General features: G+C 37.3%; 1 protein-coding gene across 1 annotated transcript in view; it reads left to right on the top strand.

The window, feature by feature from the left end:
• Positions 1-21,799, top strand: part of LOC106929400 (glutamate receptor ionotropic, kainate 5) — a 175,370-nt gene that overhangs the window by 85,540 nt on the left and 68,031 nt on the right. The window contains exon 2 of the mRNA XM_088010413.1: positions 11,234-11,392. Coding sequence (XP_087866539.1) covers positions 11,284-11,392 — 109 coding nt within the window. The 5' untranslated portion in view covers positions 11,234-11,283. The remainder of the gene's footprint in view (positions 1-11,233; positions 11,393-21,799) is intronic.

Here is a 21,799-nt window from a genome sequence, read left to right as displayed (position 1 = left end):
GTTACATTGTTTGGTGAAGGCCAGCATTTGACATTGAAGCATGTGCTCTCCACAAAAGCACAGCAGAGTTGAGATTTGGTTGTCTGAGTCATTTTTTTCTCTCTCAGAAGAGAGAATTGAGTAAGAATTTAATCCCTTAGTAAAGCAGAGTAAGCCTCTGTTCTCTGCAAAGACTTGAGAGACTGAAGCCCAAATCAGGCTTGGACCATTTCCTGAATAACCCGCCACAGCTCTTTTGCATGAACCTGGTTATAATCTTGAACTGTGCCACTATGATAGCTGATTAATTACACTGTGAGTGTTTAAGATTATGTATGAACTTTTGCGCATTCAATCCCTTTTCTCTACAACCACGTGGCTGGATCACAGCAAATTTGGAAAACTTGGTTTCAGTGTGATAGCACAGCATGAAAAGAAGCTAGTTGAAGGAGTTTGTGTACAGAGCACCGAACTCCATCCAGCATGCCATTTTACACCATGATTTGGACCTGGAACAGCTCTCTGTGGCATTGTTTTCAAGGATTAAGTCTCAAGAAATCATGCACAAAAAACTACAAAATCCTCCACCTGGACCAACGTGATCAGCCAGCAGTAGCCAGAAGTAAAATAATAATGACTCGTCGTTATCTTGACTGATGACACTGCCTCTGAGAACAGCTGACACTTTTGATGAAGACGGAAGTATAATTAAAACATGTGAGGTAAGTCTGAAGAGACAAAGTAAACTACGTGTCTAATAACAAAATAAACTGGTTATGGCTTATGAATTAAGCCAACCAGCCATGACTTTCAAGAGTTTTAAAAGTCACAGATATCTCTGTACAAGAGTAAATACAATTTTGGGTTTTAATCTAACGAGTATAGAATTTAAACGGCAAATCAAGATGTTAAAAAATGAAACTTTAGTCTCCCAGCAACCAGCACAGCTAAGCCCTGGGACAATCTGTGGTTGCTGTGTTTCTCTGTAGCTGAAAGCCGTCCTACGTGGTAGCCCAGGTCATATCTACTTCTCTGAATGGTCTAGGCTTAATGTGTTGGCATGAAGAGCATAGGATGTCCGTTTAAGGAGATTGGTGAAATCTTTTTGGTATTTGCCAAAGCAGAGGCTCGGAAGTTAAAAGAACGTCGCTGTTTGACTGTCATGTAGTTTTAAAGCAACCATGAGACAATTATGGCAGATGCTCGAAGCTGGACTGTCTCCAAGGACTACAATGTATGCTCTCGACAACTGGGTAACTCTTACTCTATGATGCGCAAGCCGGAGCTCTCTGCAATCTTATTATGCACAAGGCCTGGCTACTTATTGACATTGCAGTGCAGCCTGAATTCAAATTTCAAGAGGCTTCTTTGGTAGTATTTTATCCAACAAATGTACAGAAGGAAAAATACACTTAGTACCACTACCTTCCAGGTAAAAGGCTGTAAGCCAAAACAGCATGCAGGGATGACATATCACTTTATCTTACAGGCTCTGATGGGGGAAAAAAGTTTCTGATAAGTAGGACTTTCAAGATGAATAGGCTAATTCATTATTTTTGACTGGGCCCCAGATGTTAACGTCACACATCATGAATAAGAGTGAGCTGCCAGCTGTCTTCTATACAGGTGAAATTGATTAATGTTGTTTCCTTTTGCCTGTGATTTGTTGCTGTCAGTTTCAGAGATTCTATGCAAAACATTTGGAGTGCCTTGAGAGAAAATTTGCATTTCCTCTAGGTGTGGTATTCCCATCAATGATGATTAGAGCTGGAAGACATAAATACCTGCAGCTCATTTTCTGACAGATAGAAGCTGATCAAACATCGCCCAATAGGCAGTGTTGGACAGTTTCTTTTTTTTTACTTGTGTAAAACAGATTCTGTTAAAATAAATTATGTCTGTGTGCTCTAAAAATATAGTTGAGGTCATCCGTATTTTTTTTTTTATAGTTTCTTTATGCCACGAGAAGACAACAATCGGGCAAAAGGAGCCAGACAAATGGATAAATAATTTGTTTCTGCTTCTTCCCCTCACCTCTCCTCTTTTGTCCTCACTTCCCCCTCCTTTCTCACTCAGCTAAGTTCCTGCACACCTTCACATAAGCCTCGCCTCACCCACTCTAATTGACTCTCTAATTTCTACTCTCCGTTTCTCCCCACGTACATCCTTCCATTTTCCAACTCCTCTATATTTGCTGACAGTGGAGTTGGTAGTTTTCCCTGCTGGCTTGCCTCCGGAGATTTCACCCGGTCGGTCCAAGTCTCCCAGGGACAAAGGAGACCCAGAGGTCAATCCATCACCTTCACACCGCTGCACAGGCCCTTCTGCTCATCTGCTTGCCTGTGTCTTTGTCTAGTCATCAGTTTGTCATTGTTTCTCCCATCATATTCATAGATTTTTCTGTGCTTTGAAATAAAAAGAAAAACATCAGCAAAACCATTTAAAATGAGCAAAAACGATTCTTTGGTCTCCAATATATACTTAATATTTGCAAAAATAGCAAATATCTTAACAAATTTTGCAAATTTTGATATTTGCAAATTCTGATAATTTAAAGATCAAAACGTTTTCATTCAAACTCCTAAAGCAAAAAGCAAAAAAAGTCTTGACACTGTAACGTTTTACCCAGAAATTCTGCCTATAAAGGAGACAGTTCTTCTCACTTACGTGTGGAATTACATATGAAATCTCCTACTTCACCTGACAGTCTTGAGTTACATTTAAAGGGGGATATTATGCAAAATAGACAATTTTGAGCTGTTTACATTGTCATATCCTGATCAGAAACATACATAAAGTGTTGCTTTGAATCTTTCATGCATGTTCTATACATTCTTGAATCTCCTGTGGCAGACATTGAGTCTTACTGCCTGCTCATGCACTGTGAAGCTATGTACCCACAGCTTCACCTTGGAGCTTCAGTCCCAAGCCGAGCTCCTGACTCACAAACAATTTCTCAGTGCGATTCTCCTAAGAAGGATTATAAACAGCATCATGGAGGAACATTGTTGTGATAGTTTGCTAAACGGCAAGTGTTTCAGCTTCTTAAAGAGACAGAGAACAATTTCAAGGCATCACATATGACTATTATGAGATGTTAAAATGTTTTTTTTACCATTATTTTTGATACATACAACATTTTCATAAGAACTAAAGGTAGCATAAGGTGTATTCACACCAGCCCTGGTTAGTCCATTTTAACCAATCTCTAATTCAATACTCAAGAGTTTAAAGTTTGTAAAGTCAGCTGTGATTTTGTAATCAAGCTCTGAATCAGAACAAAAAAAGTGATCTCTGGTCCTCGTGGTTGCCGTGAACTCTGGCATAGTCCCAATACATAATACCAAGCAGACAGTAAACTGCTCCAAAAGCAGGAAGTGGACTAAAGCGTAGGGAATTCTGGGTAAATAAAGCCTAGACAAACACATGGGTCTCTAGCATTTGTGGAAGGAATGGCTTGTGTTGATCCGATTGCTGAATGTTGCTTTTGTCTGCTTCATTTGCCAAAGACAAAACCAAAATCGTATGATCACTAAAACCTGACGTTCATGTTTCATAAGGAACAGTCAGTGTCTTGTTTGGAGGTTTTCTTGTTCTTTCCTTTAGTGATTCTTGGTTCAATGCCACCACAGACAAAGGGGAAAACAAGTTGGTCATAGGGTTTGGTTCATTTGACACTGTAGTAGAGTGATACATTACATTCTCTTTTTCTGACATCATAGCTATTACATAGCAAATACTAAATGGTCTAATATTATCTAATTTACTAATGTCTGAAGTACTAGTTTATGAGGGATACATTCTTCTAAAAAAATAATAAAAAGTAAAAACAAAAAAAAACACCTAACTGTTAATTAGTCATGGCTTAAGATTGGTAAGGCTAAAATCAACAGCAGGAGTGGGATTTGAAAAACACTAAAAAAATATCTAAAAAAAACGGGATCTATAAATCTCTAAAAGATTAGGGAGCCTAATCAGTATAATATCAGGTGTCCTCTTCACTGCATCCACCATGCTCTTTGAAAATGGCACTGGATTGTTCTTTAATAACACAAACAACCTGAAAATCTCTTGGATGAACAGACTTAATGTCAACACAAATTGCACCTGAATCACTAATCAGCTACCCGATTGCACAAATGTAATTTAATTTTGAGTTACTGACCTTTTTGTTTGATTCAGAATGGGTATAAATGTGATTATCTGGTGCGCATCTGATGCTGAAACTCATTCTTATCTCTGGGCCTCAAATACTGCAGTTTAATCACAACCAACAGTTAAGAAACACAGTCTCAAAAGGCAGCTGTAGCTCTGAAGGGAGAGGAGTCATTACCCCTGAGGATTTGTAGTCCGAACCCAGATCTGTTTGCAGACGCCATATTCCTCTGACTCATTAGTATGAATGCATTTATGGTATAATATACTTGGATTTCTGTAGTGCCACCCGGGTGTAATTTCTTATTATTTAATAAAGAAGTGAAAAAACAAGGTATAAAAGGAATAGAAGGTGAGAGAGGTCAGTATAGAATGCCAAAAAGTTCATGGGGTTTGCTTGGCTTATTTATTTGTTTATATTTACAGTGTTACAAGGGAATAAACAAAATTACATAACAATATGATAAAATGTTCTTAGTGCTCTGGATCATGATCCATAAAAGTTAAATGTAGATTATTTTACAGCTTGTTGGGTTGATCTTGCAGACACAAAACTTACTGAGGTTTTAACAAATATTATCTCGGACACATCACTGCAAATCCTACATTAGGTCTGAATAAGACCCTGTTCCAACCAGTACCAAATTGGAGGTACCACATACTTAAAACTTGCAAATAAGGTTCTGTATGAGGAGCGACAGAATAGGCAATGTATATTTTTTAACCTTGAAGTGATCGTCTCCAGATCTTGATCTAATCCAGAGATGCAACAAACTGTCTGGAACTTAGCCAGTCATGATTCAGATCATTCAAACTTTGTGGATTTTACTTCATTGTCAGTCCAAATTTAACCTTTCTCCTTTGAAAGACAAAATGTCAACAGTGGAATGAGTGATAAATTAAGGGGAAGCCTGAAACATCAAATCCCTTAATAAGGGAATCTGACAGCTGTTATGTGGTGTGAGACATTTTGCTGGCATGTTTTGTACCCGCTTGTCATTTGAGAGGGATGGGTCACTGCAAATCAATGCAAACAAGTTCTGACTGATTACTGCCATTGTTGAGGAAGATGATTCTGGTATGTTGATTCCTGGTTGGGGTTTCTTCAACAGAATCTTTCACCAAGAACCAGTGTAGTTTCCTTGGGGCTTTACTTAAATTACCCTTTCAAGTTCCAGTGTATTTACTGTATTGTAGCCAGAAAAGGCCACGTGTGGGAAGGTAGTACTTTTTTATTTATTTGGAGCTTTTGGGGTCTCATAAGCAAAACACTCTGATGGTGTAGAATTTGAGGAATTATTTCTGGAAAATTACTGTTCACACATAGAGGTCCAGTTAGTGTCCCAGCTTTGTATAATGTGTCTAAGTTGGGATGAAGGGTGTAAAATGAGAAATATTTTACTGAGTCTAGGAAGGGTATTTGGTGCTTTATTAACTTTCAATGAGAGCCCCGATAGTCAAATAATATTTATTTCAGTTCAGAAAGTGAGTCGCTCAGATGTCAGGTGGAGACTCTTCAAGCATTTGACATGCCGAGGTGACTGGATCGTAGTTATTGCTGACAGAGCGTCTGCATGGGATTGAGTGATAGTATTATTAAGTCAATACTATAACATTTGTATGGTGTTATAGTTGTATGGTGGCAACCCGACTACAGTTAACTTTAGATAGCTAAACACATTGAGAGTGATACTCCACATTTCAAGGAAATCAGGAATCACACAGTGCAGAATATATCCAAACAGAAGTTCAGTCCTCTTTATGATATAATCAGATCTCCTCACTCCACAGTATTTATGAAGTCATCATAACTTTAACCTCTTTGGCTATAAGAAAAGATCAGTGAGTCAGTGTGTTCAAGACGGAAATGTAAACAAAATAATCAATGTACAGTCTGTGACTTTTCTGCTGTTGTGAAGAATTGATGATATACTTCAAAGAAGCAAAAAAAAATAAAAAAGTGTTAGCTGCATGTTTCGAATATAAGCATTTCGAAAGATGTATACTATATGTTGGTTTCTCTTTCCATTCATTTTCTTTTATTATGAGCATCACAAAACTGTGATTTATTTATTTTTTTAAATAAAACAATAAACCCTGGGTGGGTGGGTGGATGGATTGATATTTATTTCCACATGTTTACTTTTTAAGAATGATTGATGTTACGTGCAGAGATCAAACTTCTCTCTTCCCTCTCTGCTGTTTTCAGAGGAAGAACTGTGTTGCATGTCAACAGCTAAATGAGAGGATTACCATGTCATTATACTGGTTTGAGTCAGCAACACTACGCTTCATGATGCCATTGCTGCAAAACAAAATCTTCTTATCCCCTGAAGGAAAAGAAAGCTAATATCCTATATTTAGGTGAGCATTAAGGCCCATTACCCAACAGATGGGGTGCTTAATTCGAAGAACTCTTCTTTTGTTGGGTGAAAGCCCCTTTTTTCCCTTTTTTTTTCTTCTTTTACACTACCTGCATCTGATCAGATCATGGAAGCATTGTGACCTAACCTGTCACATAAATGTTGCTGTAACTAACACAAATGCTTAACAACAAATTGGGTTTGAAAAAAGAAAAAAAAACAACATGAAGATTAGGGAAGACACATTAGGGAGATTATTTACCGTATTTAGCCAGATCCAGTTGTATAAACACAGGATAAATCTGCAGCTCACAGTCATAGAAAACATTATTTTTGGTTGTTCTTTAAAATAAAGTTTTACAACTTAGCAGAATGCATATTTATCTTCTAGAAAAGAGCTGCAAAGTCAACTGCATTATAATTGAACAGTGAGGTAAGAGTGACTCACTACTGCAGCAGAAATTTGAATGTACAATTTAACCTTTATGCTACTTTTGTGATGATAATTTAGTTTTCTGGAATATTTAGAAACTTGTTTTCTTTTTCTTTTCTTTTTTTTGGTTTTCCTTGTATGTATCCTATATGTTCTGTTTAGGATACAGATAAATATTCTCCTCTGTGACATTTGATTTCTAAAGTATTTTTTGTCTTGAATGAAGAAAAGGTGTGTGAGTTGTGGGATCCAAAACAAGACCCATGTATTCTTTGTAATTGAAGTTGAGCTGCACTGATTGATTCAATACTACTATCTCAGATTAATAATCTTGTTTTTATCAACCATTATGAAGAGCCTGCAATGGACAGAGGAATAGTTTTGTTACTACTCTTCAATCACAACTCAGTTGTTTAATTTAAAAGCTAAGAATTGGTGTAAAGCTAAGAATTGGTGTTTTTACACACAAAGAGGACGGAAATGTGTCTAAGAATATAGCTGGAGTCTCAGCATGTGTTAAATTAATGTGGATCTGGACAGCATAGATAGTAACATTTTCGGTCTAATCATTTGATAATGTGCAGAACGTTTCCATATTTATTAAACTCTTGTCTGCTGAGTGCTTTGTCTTATGTGGTGCAGTCCAAGAATGACAAATCGTCAAGTTTAGTGTACAAATGTACTGTTAAAAGCAGCATGTTGAAAATATTCAACAGTTTCTGGTTGGAAATCATACAGTTTGAGTAATATGACTTTTTAACTCTTGCTGTTTTTATTTGCACATATGTAGGTATCCATTTGCTTTACAATGATTGATATTTTCTATTGTCTATACTATATTTGTGTTAAAATGAATAAATAAGGTTTGATGCACTCCTCCAACTAATATTACACATAGTTAACTGATAAAACACCAATGAAAACATAGTAACACATTTCTGTTTCTCAACTGAGATTTATACAAGCAGTGTATTGATTGTTTATTAAATAAATCCAACAAACTGTAATGTAAATTATATATATCTTTGCAGTACCTAACCTGCATATGTGTAAAGATTTAGCATCTTTGCAATCACCTGTAGTGAGTAATATGTTTCTCTTGAAGCGTTAATGTTCTGTCAAATGTATTTTAGCAACTAGTAAATAATTTAAATGTTTTTTCAGCACTTTTTGTAGCTTATATCAATCAATCAATCAATCAATCAATCAATCAATCAAATTTTATGTGCATAACACATTTCAACAGCAAGGCATTTCAAGGTGCTTTACGTAATTAAAAAACAAAATTAAAACAGCATGTGACATTGAGTAAACAGTAAGTTAGCTACACTTGCAGTTAGCTATTTTCTGTTTTTTTTTTCTGTTTTTTTATTCTAATGCAAATGACAATAAATATCCTTTAAATCCATGAAACATTTTAGGCACTAATATTTGCATTGCTTTACCCACATCAGACTATATATATATATATATATATATATATATATATACATATATATATCTGCTCTATGCCTTCCAGTGTTGTGAGAAAATAACCCTTCAGCAAAACCAGGCTGCAACTGTTTTTTTTTTTTTTTTTTCTTATGAACATTTTTTTTAATCTGTGGCATACTTGGCCGGCAAAAAGATAAAAAAAACAGTGTGATAGCAGCTTTGGGAGATTTATTAGAAAACAGAAAGGTTTGCGCTATAGCAACTGTGTTACAGATGGGTACGTTTTGGCAAAACACATATGTAAATTCTCCTGTTGCATTCAGGAACGTAGGCATGTCTTGGAGTTTGCATGAGACACTAAAACCACTGTGCATGCAGGTCATATGCGGTTCCCTGAGAGTATGTGTGCAGGAACGTTTGCTGTATGATATATCCCAGAAAGCTCAGCCGCAGTGAAGTGTTTCGTCGCCGTGTTATTGCATATATTAAACATAAATCAAACTTGCTGTGTTCATTAACTTTCTCTTCCACAATATTACCTCTTATGTCTTTGAGAATATAAGTTTGGTCTTTATTGCGGCTGCCGTGACCCGCACCATCTTCACTTGTGAAGTTGATGAAGTGAGGCTTTAAAGCCTAATGCCTTGGTGTGCTCTATGTAAATTGCTGTGAATGTGTGTCAGCTAAATGCCTCCAATGTAAAATGAGATTGGATTGAAAACAGCTAATAGAGCTGCGCCTGTGATTAGCCTCGGCGCTGCTGCAGCGAGCTGTGGTGCTGGTTTGTATCAGCAGGGTCCCGCTGGCTCTGTTTGCCTGCTGACATGATAGCGTTTCCTACAGGAAATACCCTAATTAATTGTTGTCATTATGTGTGTTTTTTTTCCCCTACCTGCAGTCAGTTCTCATTTCCTGTCACCACTCACATCACATCTCTGTCTGCTCCATTTTCATCTCTTAGACCACCATCCATTTTTGTTTTTAATTTCTTTCTGTCTCTGCATGATTGTAAACCTTCATAAGTTCCTCTGGATCGCTTCTTGGAATTTGTATTTTTCTCAGTTGCTCATTTCTTTTATTCCTCCTTTGAAATTATAAAAATTCTTGCCGTGGATGTTGGGAAACATGAGGTTTATTTTGGAGGCAAAGCTGTTTGGAGCTTCAACAAAATCAGTGCCTGTTGGCTCCGGCAGAAGAAAAAGAGTGGGATCTCTTTTCAGCACCGATGAGACATTCAACGGACTCAGATGGAAAATGAGTCGAGATATTTTCTGAATTTTCTCTGTCTTGCTGCAGTTGGTTTAAACTGAACACTTGAAATAAATATCTAGTTGTATAGTGTTGTAGTTTTGCTCTTGTGATTTCAGCATTTTTACATTAGATAAAGTGGAAAAATGAGAGATTTTCTGTTTTTATAGTTTTGTAAACTTTCCGCTGCAGAAAAGTTCAATCAATAAAGGTTTCCACCTGACAAAATAATAGTTCTTTAGCCCAGAATTGTAAAGTTATTTTGGTGGCATCATGGCTACACAATGGAGAAAATTAAACCTTGAGAGAGAAAAACGAGAAGTGTTTGTAAGCACCATAAGATTACCACGAAACAAGGCAGAAGATCCTGGATGTGTGTGCTGGTCTGGGGTTTCAGGATGGAGTTTGCATGTTCTACCTGTGCTTCCATTGACTCTCTCTGGGTACTTCAGGTTCCTTCCAAAGTCCAAAAATATTACAGTCAGGTTTTTGGTCTCTCTAAATTGCCTTTACTTGTGAATGTGTGAATGGTGTTTGTCTTGTGTCTTTGTGTTGCCTTGTCCAGGGTGTATCCCGACTCTTTCCCAATAACTGCTCTAGAGAAACACAAGCTCCTCTGCGACCCACAGCTGACCAGCAGACAATGGATGGCTGGATGGAATTATCATTTTTAGCCAAACTTATTAAAACCCAATAATATTGTGGAAGATCCAAAGAGAACTACAGGTTACAGGACCCCTGGACAAAGCTTGTCTTTTTTATATAATAATAATAATTATTAATAATAATAATAACATTCAAAGGGGAATTGGCTACATTATGAAGTGGCTGTGTTTAGCTGCAGAGGGAACAGCTATGCTTTGGCAAATTGCACCGTGAGGAACATTACCTGGAAGTATTGAAGCAACATCTTAATGCATCAACGGGTAAATTAATGCTTAGGCACAACTGGGTTCTCCAAATGACTTAAGAATTACGTCAGCTTTGCTACAAAGTGGCCTAATAAGGATAACGTAAAAATTTTGGAGTGACCATCACAAAGTTCGGATCTCAGTCTCAACATAGGCTTAAAGAACCTGATTCTTTCAGACTATTAGAAATGGGCAATAACTTAAGAAAATCTTATGGAGGATCTCGTGGAAGGATACCTAAACATTTGACCCAAGTTATTATTTTTTAAATCAAATATTACCAGAAGTCAAACAGATATATTTAAATTCCTATCTTTGAAGAAAATTACCAAACAACTTCTTATTCTGGCACTTAGCGAAGAGAAATTATAAAACTAAAAACCTTCATCTGTCTTAATGTCAGATAGTGAGAAAAACTGTTATGTATTATTATGTACAAAAAAAGCAACTATCAACTGTATGTTTTCCATTTTGGATTTTTTTTTTTACACCTTTTTACCCTTTTATCTGACATTTAACTTTTTTTGTGAGTCAAGCATGTGTGAAGTTTTCAACCGAGCAGCAAATTTCGTACCATCCTTGTTAATATCCAACTCTGTTCAATAAAGTGGGTGACTTCACTGCTTAAATAATACGTGATATGCCACAGTGCTAGCATATAAGGTATATATGAGTAATCGGTAGTAATGGCGCTTCCATTTGTCTTGAAGGTGGCGGTACAGGCAGCCAGCAGACCATTCTCCATGAGGAGCAGTGGAAGATGCCGGCTCTGCCAGCACTGCTGCTGTCGATTTATGTTGTCGTCCTGCTGCTGACTATGGCACCTCTCTTCTTCAGCCAGGCCAACACCCTATCTGCCGTCCGGATGGGTGAGTACAGCAACAAATGTTTGGTTTCAACAGTGTTTATGCAAGAGCAACCTTTGAACAAAACTCTCCTCACTGCTACTTACTCAATCACAATTTTACATAAACGTCGTAACTTTACTGATCACTCTTTGTTGAGATTTATGCTCAGAAATTCTTACTTTTTGTTTGAAGAAAGAAAGGACGGTTTAGTTTGACAAGGTGGGATTGAATAGTAAGGTGTACCAGCAGTTAATAGGAGATTTCAGATGCAGGTGGTTGAACACTGTCTGGAGGTTGCATTGTTTTATGATCCAGCAAAACTTGAGGAAAGATGTGATATTAAAAATGAGTAATTTATATCTTGTTGCTTAAATATGTGACAATCTGCATCACTGCATACCTCCAAGGGTTCAATTAACAATGGGAACTGACTATACCTGATAAAAAGCATTCTTCTGGGGGTGCAGTGGTGGCGAAGGGGTTAACCACGTTATTAAAGTATTTTGTAGACACCTACGAACTTTATCCTTTGTAAATATAAAAGAGAGGTATCTACTCTACTGACAATCCGCCTAAAGGAACCTTGTAGCAAACACGTTTAGACCCCCAGAATGGCATCAGTTGTTCTGTGCTCAAGCACTTTGTTGGACAAAAAGGAGCTTAAGCTTCATAAGGAGGGCTGGCACAGTGTCACATCTGATCTTCTGTATGTGGGATGTTATTTCTGCCTCAGAATAGGATGATTGACAATATTTCGTAAATGAACAGTCATCACTGCTTGATCAAATGAGTCAGTTTCTGTGAAAAAACACATGTATACATTTTGAAATCCAACTTTTGACTGTGGTTTTAGTATTTTAAGGGATTTGAATATCTCAATATCTCGTTGACGCTTTATGTCATAGAACTACAAAAACAAACAAGACGATGGGGAACTACAAAGAAAAGTTGGAGAAAAACACTCTGAAAGCCATAGGTTTCAAACTATATCAACTAAAAGAGAAGCAGTCGTACTCTACAGTGATGGCCAGCAACTCCAACCCATCTGAATCAGATGAATGATTAATGACCAGGCATTTGCTAAACTTTCTAACATGCTCAGGAGGTATTTCATCTTTTTTTTATCCAGATGTGTTTGTTTATTCAGTAAACCAAATAAAGCACCCTGCATATAGAAGTGCTTTGCAGGTGGATGTGTCCTTGAAATGAATGGGATGGCCCACAGACAACGTCAATCATTACTAATACAACAGCAAACAAAGGCAGCATCTGAATCATCAGTGACTGAAGTTTCAAAAACACTGGGATCAGTGAAGCCAAAACAGCTCTGATACATTTACTTTATCCACTTCTTAATGAAGCATCTGGTTGTTTTTATCCATGTCTGTCGTCAGCTTAGCTGGCTGCTGTTCATCTTTCGATGTGTAGGCATGTGGTGGTTTCCAGGACGTGAAAGTACAGGTCAACACCAGCTGGAACAACTGAGAACCCTCTGTGAATAAAAGGGCTTAGAGATTATTCAAAGTGACTGCAGGTGAGGGTTAAATGTCTCCTGTAGCACTGCTGCATGAGGATAGACAGAAAAATATGATCAAATCAGTTTGATATAAAGGGATCATATCGCCAGATTCAAATTCTGGATGCATTCTCAGACTCAAGTCATCATTTTTAGGCAGGATGACATCAGTTTTGCGTTAGTTTTAATTCTAGGTCAACTTTCCATAAAAAAACAAGCACAGAATTGGCTGAATGGTGGGAAATGACGGCATGTCCTGGTCGGAGAAAAGGGACACTGCAGTTATTGTAGATCTAAATTGGGGGAAAACAGATTTCAGATTGCCTGGCACAGCATATGTATGTCAGATTACTCAATTCATTGAGGGACTATTCATTAGGATTATTTGATTACCAAAATGTTTGATAGCTGCCGTCTTGCTTTTCTCCCATCTTTTTAACTGGATTTTGCTGATAAAAATATGCATGTCCTCTGGATCACCTCTGATTATTCCACCCTCTTCTACTCATTACAGTTGTTCTGTTTTGCCACTGGTGTATCCCTCCCATTTTGATTCCTCTCACACAAACACGGCTTTGTTTCTGTATTTAAAAATCCCTCATGGCCTCCCTTTGGATTCGTGCTTCTTTTTCTTGTTCCCTTCACATTTTTTTTTTCACTTCGTGTTGGATAATTTGCAAAAAGAAATAAACTCCAGCAGAAAAAAATATGGTGACTTTCCTTCACCGTTCCAGGACCAGAGTGGATCCCTGGGGTCATGACCTTTTATTTCTCATCCTCACATCATCCAGTGGTAGAAGATTAACTTTCATAAAAGCAGAGCCTTAATATTGAACTTAAACGTTCAGCACTCCTGCTCTCTGATTGGATCTTTCACCTGTTCTAATCCCTACCTTGATGACCTCATGTTCAAATCCCTTTTACTTTAAACTTGAAGACTGTCAGGCACTTACATACATGCTGCCATGAGAATCGGGTCACACGGTGGTTTGTCACGGCTCACCTTTCACTCCTCCTTTAATACAAGCTGAGTGCTAAACGCTCACTCTCAGCTGACACGTTATGTGTGTGGTATGGCTCTCTTTCATGGAATTTCAGGCATCTTAGGATGAGCTTCAGAAAATGAAGCGGAAACTAAAAGCTAACCTTCACAGATAATATTACAGAGAAGTTAAATCAACATAGTCCTGTTGACAATGTGGCCTTGTTTAATCAAGCACCAAATATGAATAACCACTTTTTTTTTTTTGGGGGGGGGGGGGGACCTAGACATGATCACCAGCAGCTCTGTATAATCAAGTAATTGGTTAAACAGAATGTCGCTCTGATCTGAGCCATGTCAAGAACAGATGAGAATGTTGAAACATTTTTCAGTTTGAAGAAGCTTAAATGCCGCAAAAAATGATAAAGTGGAATAAATGTGCAAAGGAACAAATGTTTTTCACAGCATTACATCTCTGTAGACTCTGTCATAATTGTGTAATCTAGTAGAGTTTAATGTACCTCAGTTCACTGTCTCTCTCTATTCTTGTCTTTTGTATTGATCTGCAATGTTACTTTCAGAAGACCATATTTATAGTCTGGTGCAAGAACAACTGTGACTAGACTTAAAGTAAGAGTAAATGCCTCACATATATGATGTGGTGTTTATTTCAGTGAGCAGTTAGAGGAATAGCAGACACAAACAGAGCAGATTGCATTTGGCTGTACATTAGTAAAACAAGATCTTTGAGTTTTTCACTCTCTAAACAAAAAGGTAAGTTTGTCAGAGTTTATGTATTGGTCCTTTGTTTCCATTGCATTTCTCTCATCAGGTGTAGAAAAATTTACTTTGGTTGCACTCCAATACGCTGAGCTTTGAGCAAAATTTCAAGGTTAATTACTCAGTGGGTGGAAAATCAAAAAAGGCTGTGTCAAAGTGTTTCAGTAATTGAAGGACTCCTGTTGTGGTTTATGCTGGAAGCCAGATTTAGCTGATGTTGTGGCAGGTAACCAAACATCAAGCAGTAACAAGGAGACATACTTTTATTCTAAGACCTTCTTGGTTGCTAGGCAATGGTTTCGTTAACAAAAGCAGCAGTCGGCACGTGTTTATTATTTTCAGATTTTATGTACCTTTTTGGTGCTTTTATATTCTTTCGTGCAGTACCATGCATAAATCTTGAGTCTGACCTTAAATTGTTTTGCTGATAAGAATCCAGACTTTTCTGTAATCTCTCTCTGTAATTGTTTAAAGTGGTCTTGATCAATTGTTCCCTTTGATGTCTGACAGAGTGCTAGAGGGTATTTTTTGGTACTTTTCAGTCCGGTAGGCGGCTATTGGAAGAGGATGTTTTGTTCATTAAGGTTCTTAGCACTAATCTATGAATCACTGAAGCACAAAAGGATTCAGTGAACCGCAACAGAAAAGACGGAGTACTGTTGTCAGAACATAGCAGATAACTTCACTAAAAACCAATTTTCTAAACTGGGCTTTTAGCATTGCACTTTCCCTTTTAGAGGAATTCATAAAAAAATATCCAAAATAACCTTGGCAAAAAAGTGATTAGTAAATTTGTAATGTTTTTTTTTAATAACATTTAGGAATTGATATTTTGATTCTTACCGACATATGAAAACTGATGAGTGAATAAATTGTCATTTGGTTTAAAATCACCATTATATTTTACTCTGAGTAGTATAAAATTGAGTTAAACTATTTTCCTGTCTTACAGCTGAAGTGAAATCTTTATAGTTTTCAAACTACCAGCCTGACTTTCAACACAATAAATCCAAATGAAGCAAATTTATCTTACTTTAGGGAAAAATTACTTGCCAGTCATCTTAGCAATCATTACTTTTTGCATTTTGTGCTGTACAAAAAACAATGTATTGAAATATTTGTTGAATTTTAAAATTTGGTCTCAGAAGAACTGTCCTTGTCTCCAACACCAGTGTTGACCGATAAATTAGGCCACATATAGTCTTTTTCTTTAATTCAGGATAATAAACAAAGACTTCAGCAATATATATAAAAAAACCCATGGATATTTACAGAACATATCTAGAAATCTGATATTTACAAAAACTTTTGATGAATGTACATGTTGGGCGAGTGCGATGGTTAAAGCTGATTTTTTGAGAAACTCCAAAATTGACTTCAAATGACAGTCCACAAATTCCTAATGTTTAGGTATCTGTAAACACTACATCTAAAAATACCATCCATGCTATACAAAGATCATGCTGACAGTTTTTAATAGCCTGTGGGTTTTCATCAAATCCCCATGTTATATCTAATTTGTGGCAACAAACCACTAAAAGACATTAACCAGCTCACACTATGAACAACAACGTACCATCTACTAATTAATCACTTATGCACAGTGTCATTGTCATGTAGAGAAATGACCCAGATTAAATCAGAGACGGTTCCTATAATTAGTGGAACTGTGTGTTTACGTTGCAGGTCTCCAACCGCGCTGCTGCACCAGCTAACAGATCAATAGGTGTCTGTGCCAATTAGCGTTCAGAGAAACAGGAGTCTCCATTATCACAGTTGCAGTTGTCACTGAGCTGTTGATTTAGACAGTGCATTCACCATATATGAAGATAAAAACCTACTGACAGGATATCCACAGTGACCTGTAAGAGAGTTCACACAACTCAACTACGAAACTTAAATGTATTTCAGCACTGTTTCATGTGACACAGAAACACAAGGTAGCATATCGATTTTGAAGCGCAAGTAAAGGCATACAATGTTTTTAATAATGTTCAATAATAGAAATTCACACAATTCCGGCTGTAAGTCCTTTAAGATGTATGTCGACCAGCTTTGGGAACCCAGATACTCTTGAAAATTAGCTTAAGTTAAGTTAGACTGACTGAAAGTTCGGTTCGTTTAGGGATCTATGAGTCAAAGTCTAGGTCATTAAAGTGAATTCTAGTGCAATTTCAATGTATATGTGAATGCCAAGCGGATGGAAGATCACCTCAAAAGCAAGAAGGGGATTAACATGCAGTGCATTGTGGGTAAACACCACCAAAGCAGCACTGGTGGGTAGAGATCTGGTATATTTTTCTACTCTGTATATTACATGCTGAATCAAAATAAGACCATGATGGTAAGCTCTACAGGGATTGGATAGTAAGTGAAAAAATAAACAGATTAAGATAAGTTGGTTGCTGGGAGGAATCTTTCCAAAGCCCTCAAAGACATTCATCATTGCTGAGAACAAGAAATGATTTTACTCAGTCACAGGACTGCGTGGCAGAGCTTACACATAGCTAGATAAAATTCAGAATAAGAATTTATTTTGAATCAAGGGGGACGGACAGACAGAACCTTTTTGCTTACTCCCTAAAGGAGAATAACTTCTCCAGTGTCGCATTTCTCCAAGTAAATAAAATTCTGTGACAGAAAAGTTAGAAAAAAATCAATGTATCTGTAGAACCATGAACTTGTGGTGATACGCTCTTAGAAACATGAGTGAAAAGTCATCCGGTCTTCCTCCAACAGGGCACTGGCCACCAGAGGATTGCAGCAGCGCTGTAATCCTAACTGCAGGCCAGCGGGGCGATCTGTTGTTTTTATTCATCTTTTTGTCCTGTCGTGTTGAATCTGTCCGGCTAACTGTAGCCTCCAGAGTCCGTACTTCTACTCTCATAACAGGTATTGTCAACAATATGAATCTCAGTAGAAGAATGTGACAATAAAACCTGCTAGTCAATTTTTAGAGAAGGTACACTGCCTCCAGGGGTTAAATAAAATCAGTCTGCAGCACTCCTTTTGCCTTGATAAAAGGAGTTATTTTATCATGTCTCGAGGTAAATTGTGGGTCTGTCACTTTGACTTGATCTAAACAGTCTTGTTTTATAAAAACAACACGAGGCTTCTGTCCCACCAGGGAGGAAGAAGGGAGTGAAGATGTTTTGTCAATGGGATAAGAAGCGAAATTCAAACAACATTAGTTCATATTGAATTTGGAGGAATCTTGTTTTGCTTCCAGAAGGAAATATATGGAAAATACAATGAGAACTGCTAAATGGGGTAAGTGTTTTCAACACTAGGTGCAACAAACGGGGATATGGAAGCAATAGGGGAATCCTAGTAACTCAAGAAATACTGGCACTGTGCAAAAAAAATACATTCAATTCCAAGAACATAAAAAAAAACAAGTTCAATATTTTTACACTCAGTTATGTTTTTCATCTTTTGAGGTCTGAATAGGAGGGGAAAATGCATTGATGTTGGTGGAGCTGGTGCTGTATCCACAAAATGACTGCGATTTATCACACAGGAAATTGCCCATGTCAAAGTAAAGTGTTTTTGGGGAGATGGAAATACCGAATTTATCATTTAGTCTGACCGCTTCAATAACTCTCATCCTTTGGCAAATAAAAGATATTTTTCCAAGTCTGATACTGTATGTGCCAAATGTGAACAAAGGGGATTTCATCAGATTTTGTAGCTTTTTGGACATAAGTCTGCCAATCATAGTTTGGACATATTCATCTATCTTGTTACTAAAATGATATATGCATCATCTTGAGTTAAACCAAGATGATATGTTTATCTTCTTGGTGACATTGTCATTGTTACTGCTGGTTGATGTTGCACCTGGTTTCTCATGCTAGCTCTTAGTTGTGTGTCCCCTTTTTTATTGTTTAATTCTGCTGTCTCCTGTATTACATGTGTATATATGCATATAAATGTACAGTCTGCCTTCTATCATCTGAAGAACATTTCCAGAATTAAAGGGCCAATGTCCATAGTTTAGCAGAACTCTGGCACATACCAAAAAAGCAAAATCTAGTTCTTCTGAAAACAGATATTAGTCCACTTGCCAGTAAAACTTGATGTAGTTGAGTCATAAAGTGAGGAAGCAAACAGACTAGCTGCAAACCAAAACGATAGAGAAACTACCGGGAGGAAGCACCATATTGCAATAACCCGCTCCGGAAAATGCCCAGTAGCTTTCTGTCTCGCCTACTTCTCATTCTGGGCAGCTTTTTGTGATAGAGCCTCAAACTGCATCTGCAGTTGTTAGAACTGCATGTTGCTGTCCAGGCTGTTTGGTTCACTTTCAAAAATGTAGTGTAAAATTGAGTTAAACCAAGTAATGATGTGACATTTTTTTTTGCCACTGCTTGCCCAACTGAAGTACTGCAAGTTCCCCAGACTATCCTGGTGTGAAATCACCTTAAGAAGAAACCGCAAATTTTAAATTGAGCTGAAATAGACACAAATGCATAAAACATTGAGTTGGCCTGTATGATGACACCTTCTTTTTCACGATCTGCTACTTTTTGTGCACCTCGGTCATCTAAGTGTGGACTTATCACAACATACATACAGCACTAGAACCTAAAGCAAACCTTCAACTCTTTAACAACCTATCAAAGGTTGAAGTGTTTTGTTCAGACAGTGAATATAGAATGACTAAACTATCAATCAATCAATCAAATTTTATTTGTATAGCACATTTCAGCAGCAAGGCATTTCAAAGTGCTTTACATAATTTTAAACAGTGAGAAAGAAAAAGAAAGTAATAAAAAGATAAAAAGAAAAGATAAAATCACAGCCTAACAGGACAAGGCCTCCAGCCTTGCAGCACCAGGATCCGTCCGCCTGTTTCGCGAAAATTTTGCGCTAGGACTTTCGCTGTCCTACGCGGATTTTGTGCATTAATTGGTTACCTGTTAGTCTAGAATTTACAGGGTTAAACAGTGAGAAAGAAAAAGAAAGTAATAAAAAGATAAAAAGAAAAGATAACTATGTAACTTAATATATTATTCAACAGAAATTCTGATTATCAGAAGGTTTAAATCTTTCAATTTCTTGCACACTTTTCAATAGAAATATGCACTGAAAAGACGAGGCTTAGCTTTACTGATTTGCCTTATTTATAGAAAAAAATAACACTTTTATACACAAAATCTGCTAAATTCTGAAGGCAAATTAAACTTTGTACCTTATTTTGTTTTACTTTCTTCCCATACTTGCACAAGTACAATACCTTAGGCAGAAAAATGTGTCTTCTGAAAAGCATATTCATAAGAATTGAGAAGTCCCTGCACACCTTTCATTATAATGGATGATAATGGTCCAGCACTGCTCTTCTCCCACACTTTTTATTCATGCTTTTTCTGTCTCCCGCTGGTAGCCTGTTAACGAGCACCAGTGAGCTAGAAATAAAGATGGTCTGGCTGTGCTTCTCACATTACTGAAAAACAATGAGGCAGGAGACTGACTGCACTCCAAAACCTTAAGGATAGAGTTCAAGTGCTTGACCTTTCTCTGATTGCTTGTTTTCTGCTTTGTCTGTCTTCCCAGTAGTTCTAACTGGCTGCAGTGCATGCATTTATATTGTAGGAACATGAATCCAGTCACATAGTGATGACTTGCTGGAAAAAGAAAAAGAAGTAATTTTAATAACTCATTGAATTTTAAAGACTTTGAGGTTATCTCTTGAGTTGTTTGAGTGCTGATGTGGATGTGGTCTCAGTGACCGGAGGAAGAATTGGGTACTGTGTAAACAGAGAGAGTGTCTCAGCACTGTTGTACTTCTTAAAGATAATTTTTTTATCTGTTGATTCATCTTCAACCTCTTCTTTTTTTTTTTACTCCCTCTTCCTTTGCTAAGTGTGCGACTTTCTAAGAAAAGTACTGAACTTTTCTATTGAGCTCCTTGTGGGTCTTCTACAAATGTCATCAAGAATATCTTGCAGTCGAAAAGTAAGTCTCAAAACTCTGTTTGAGATTTCTGTAAGAATACCAGTGTGTCTTAAAAAGTTATGCTTGAGATGGCAGGTTAGTGGCTTCATTTAAAACATTTAAATCAAGCAGAATCTTTAACAAACACTCACCAGGCATGTTAATATGTCCATCTCGCCAGTTTGCACCACAAATCTGGAACAAATTCCTGGAAAACTGGAAAACAGCCGAAACACTGAGTTCCTTTTAAATCAAGTCTAAAAACCCACCTGTTTGCTTTTGAAACAATATAAATGAAACATTAATCAACAATTTGCTATGTAACAATTGCAATTACAATGCCAATAAAATGTGACCGTGTTCTATATCTTTGTAGTTTTTCTGTGTCTGTTTTTATGATATAAAGCACTTTGAACTGCTTTGTTGCTGAAATGTGCAACACAAATAAACTTGATTAATTGATTGATTTGAGTTTTCGAACTGTGATCATTTTTTGCAGCAATAATTCACTGAGGTGTTGGAAATGTTTCTCAGATTTATGTCCATATTGATATGGCAGATTTATAAGCTGCATAAAAACAATGTGACTTTTTCATCCCATTACATTGCAGATACGCTCTCTTAGTTTCAAATCTGGTGTCTGGGGGGGCCAATATGGTATACTGTGGTTGTATGAGAGCTCAGCCTCATAACGGGTAGTCTGCTCTGACCCGTCCTGTAAAGAATCAGTGATATTACTTCAGACCCGATGATGGTTCAGCTGAATACCAAGGTAGCAATTAGAGTCCATTATCTCAATGTCAGATCCCTGGACGTTCACTGGTGTCAGTGTGGTGGATCTGGATCTGTGGGACCAGTTCCTTTGTTTTCCTCATTTTGATCAGAAGGTAGTTCTGTCCATTGCCTGTACTCTGAGGCAGCGTCCCTTTCCACCATGGCAGAAGATCACACATAACTCCAGGTTTAGCTTCTTGTCCTGGATTTGACAGTAAATTTTAGAATTCATTTTAAGATTTTAATCTTCACTTTTAGCGCTTACTTCCTGTATATTCCTGACCTGCTGGAACCTCATTCTTTTTCCCGTGTACTGGTGTCCACTTGTCAGAATTTATTGGTATCCCCATTCACTCCATTTAAAACTCATGGAGACTGTATCTTTCAGGCAGCTGCACCAAGATGGTGTAAGTCACTTCCACTCCTTTTGCTTTACTCA

Source organism: Poecilia mexicana, unplaced genomic scaffold, assembly GCF_051168715.1.
Source record: "Poecilia mexicana isolate PSO_F unplaced genomic scaffold, ASM5116871v1 scaffold_11, whole genome shotgun sequence".
NCBI classification, from domain to species: Eukaryota; Metazoa; Chordata; class Actinopteri; order Cyprinodontiformes; family Poeciliidae; genus Poecilia; species Poecilia mexicana.
This window is presented reverse-complemented; position numbering and strand designations above follow the sequence as displayed.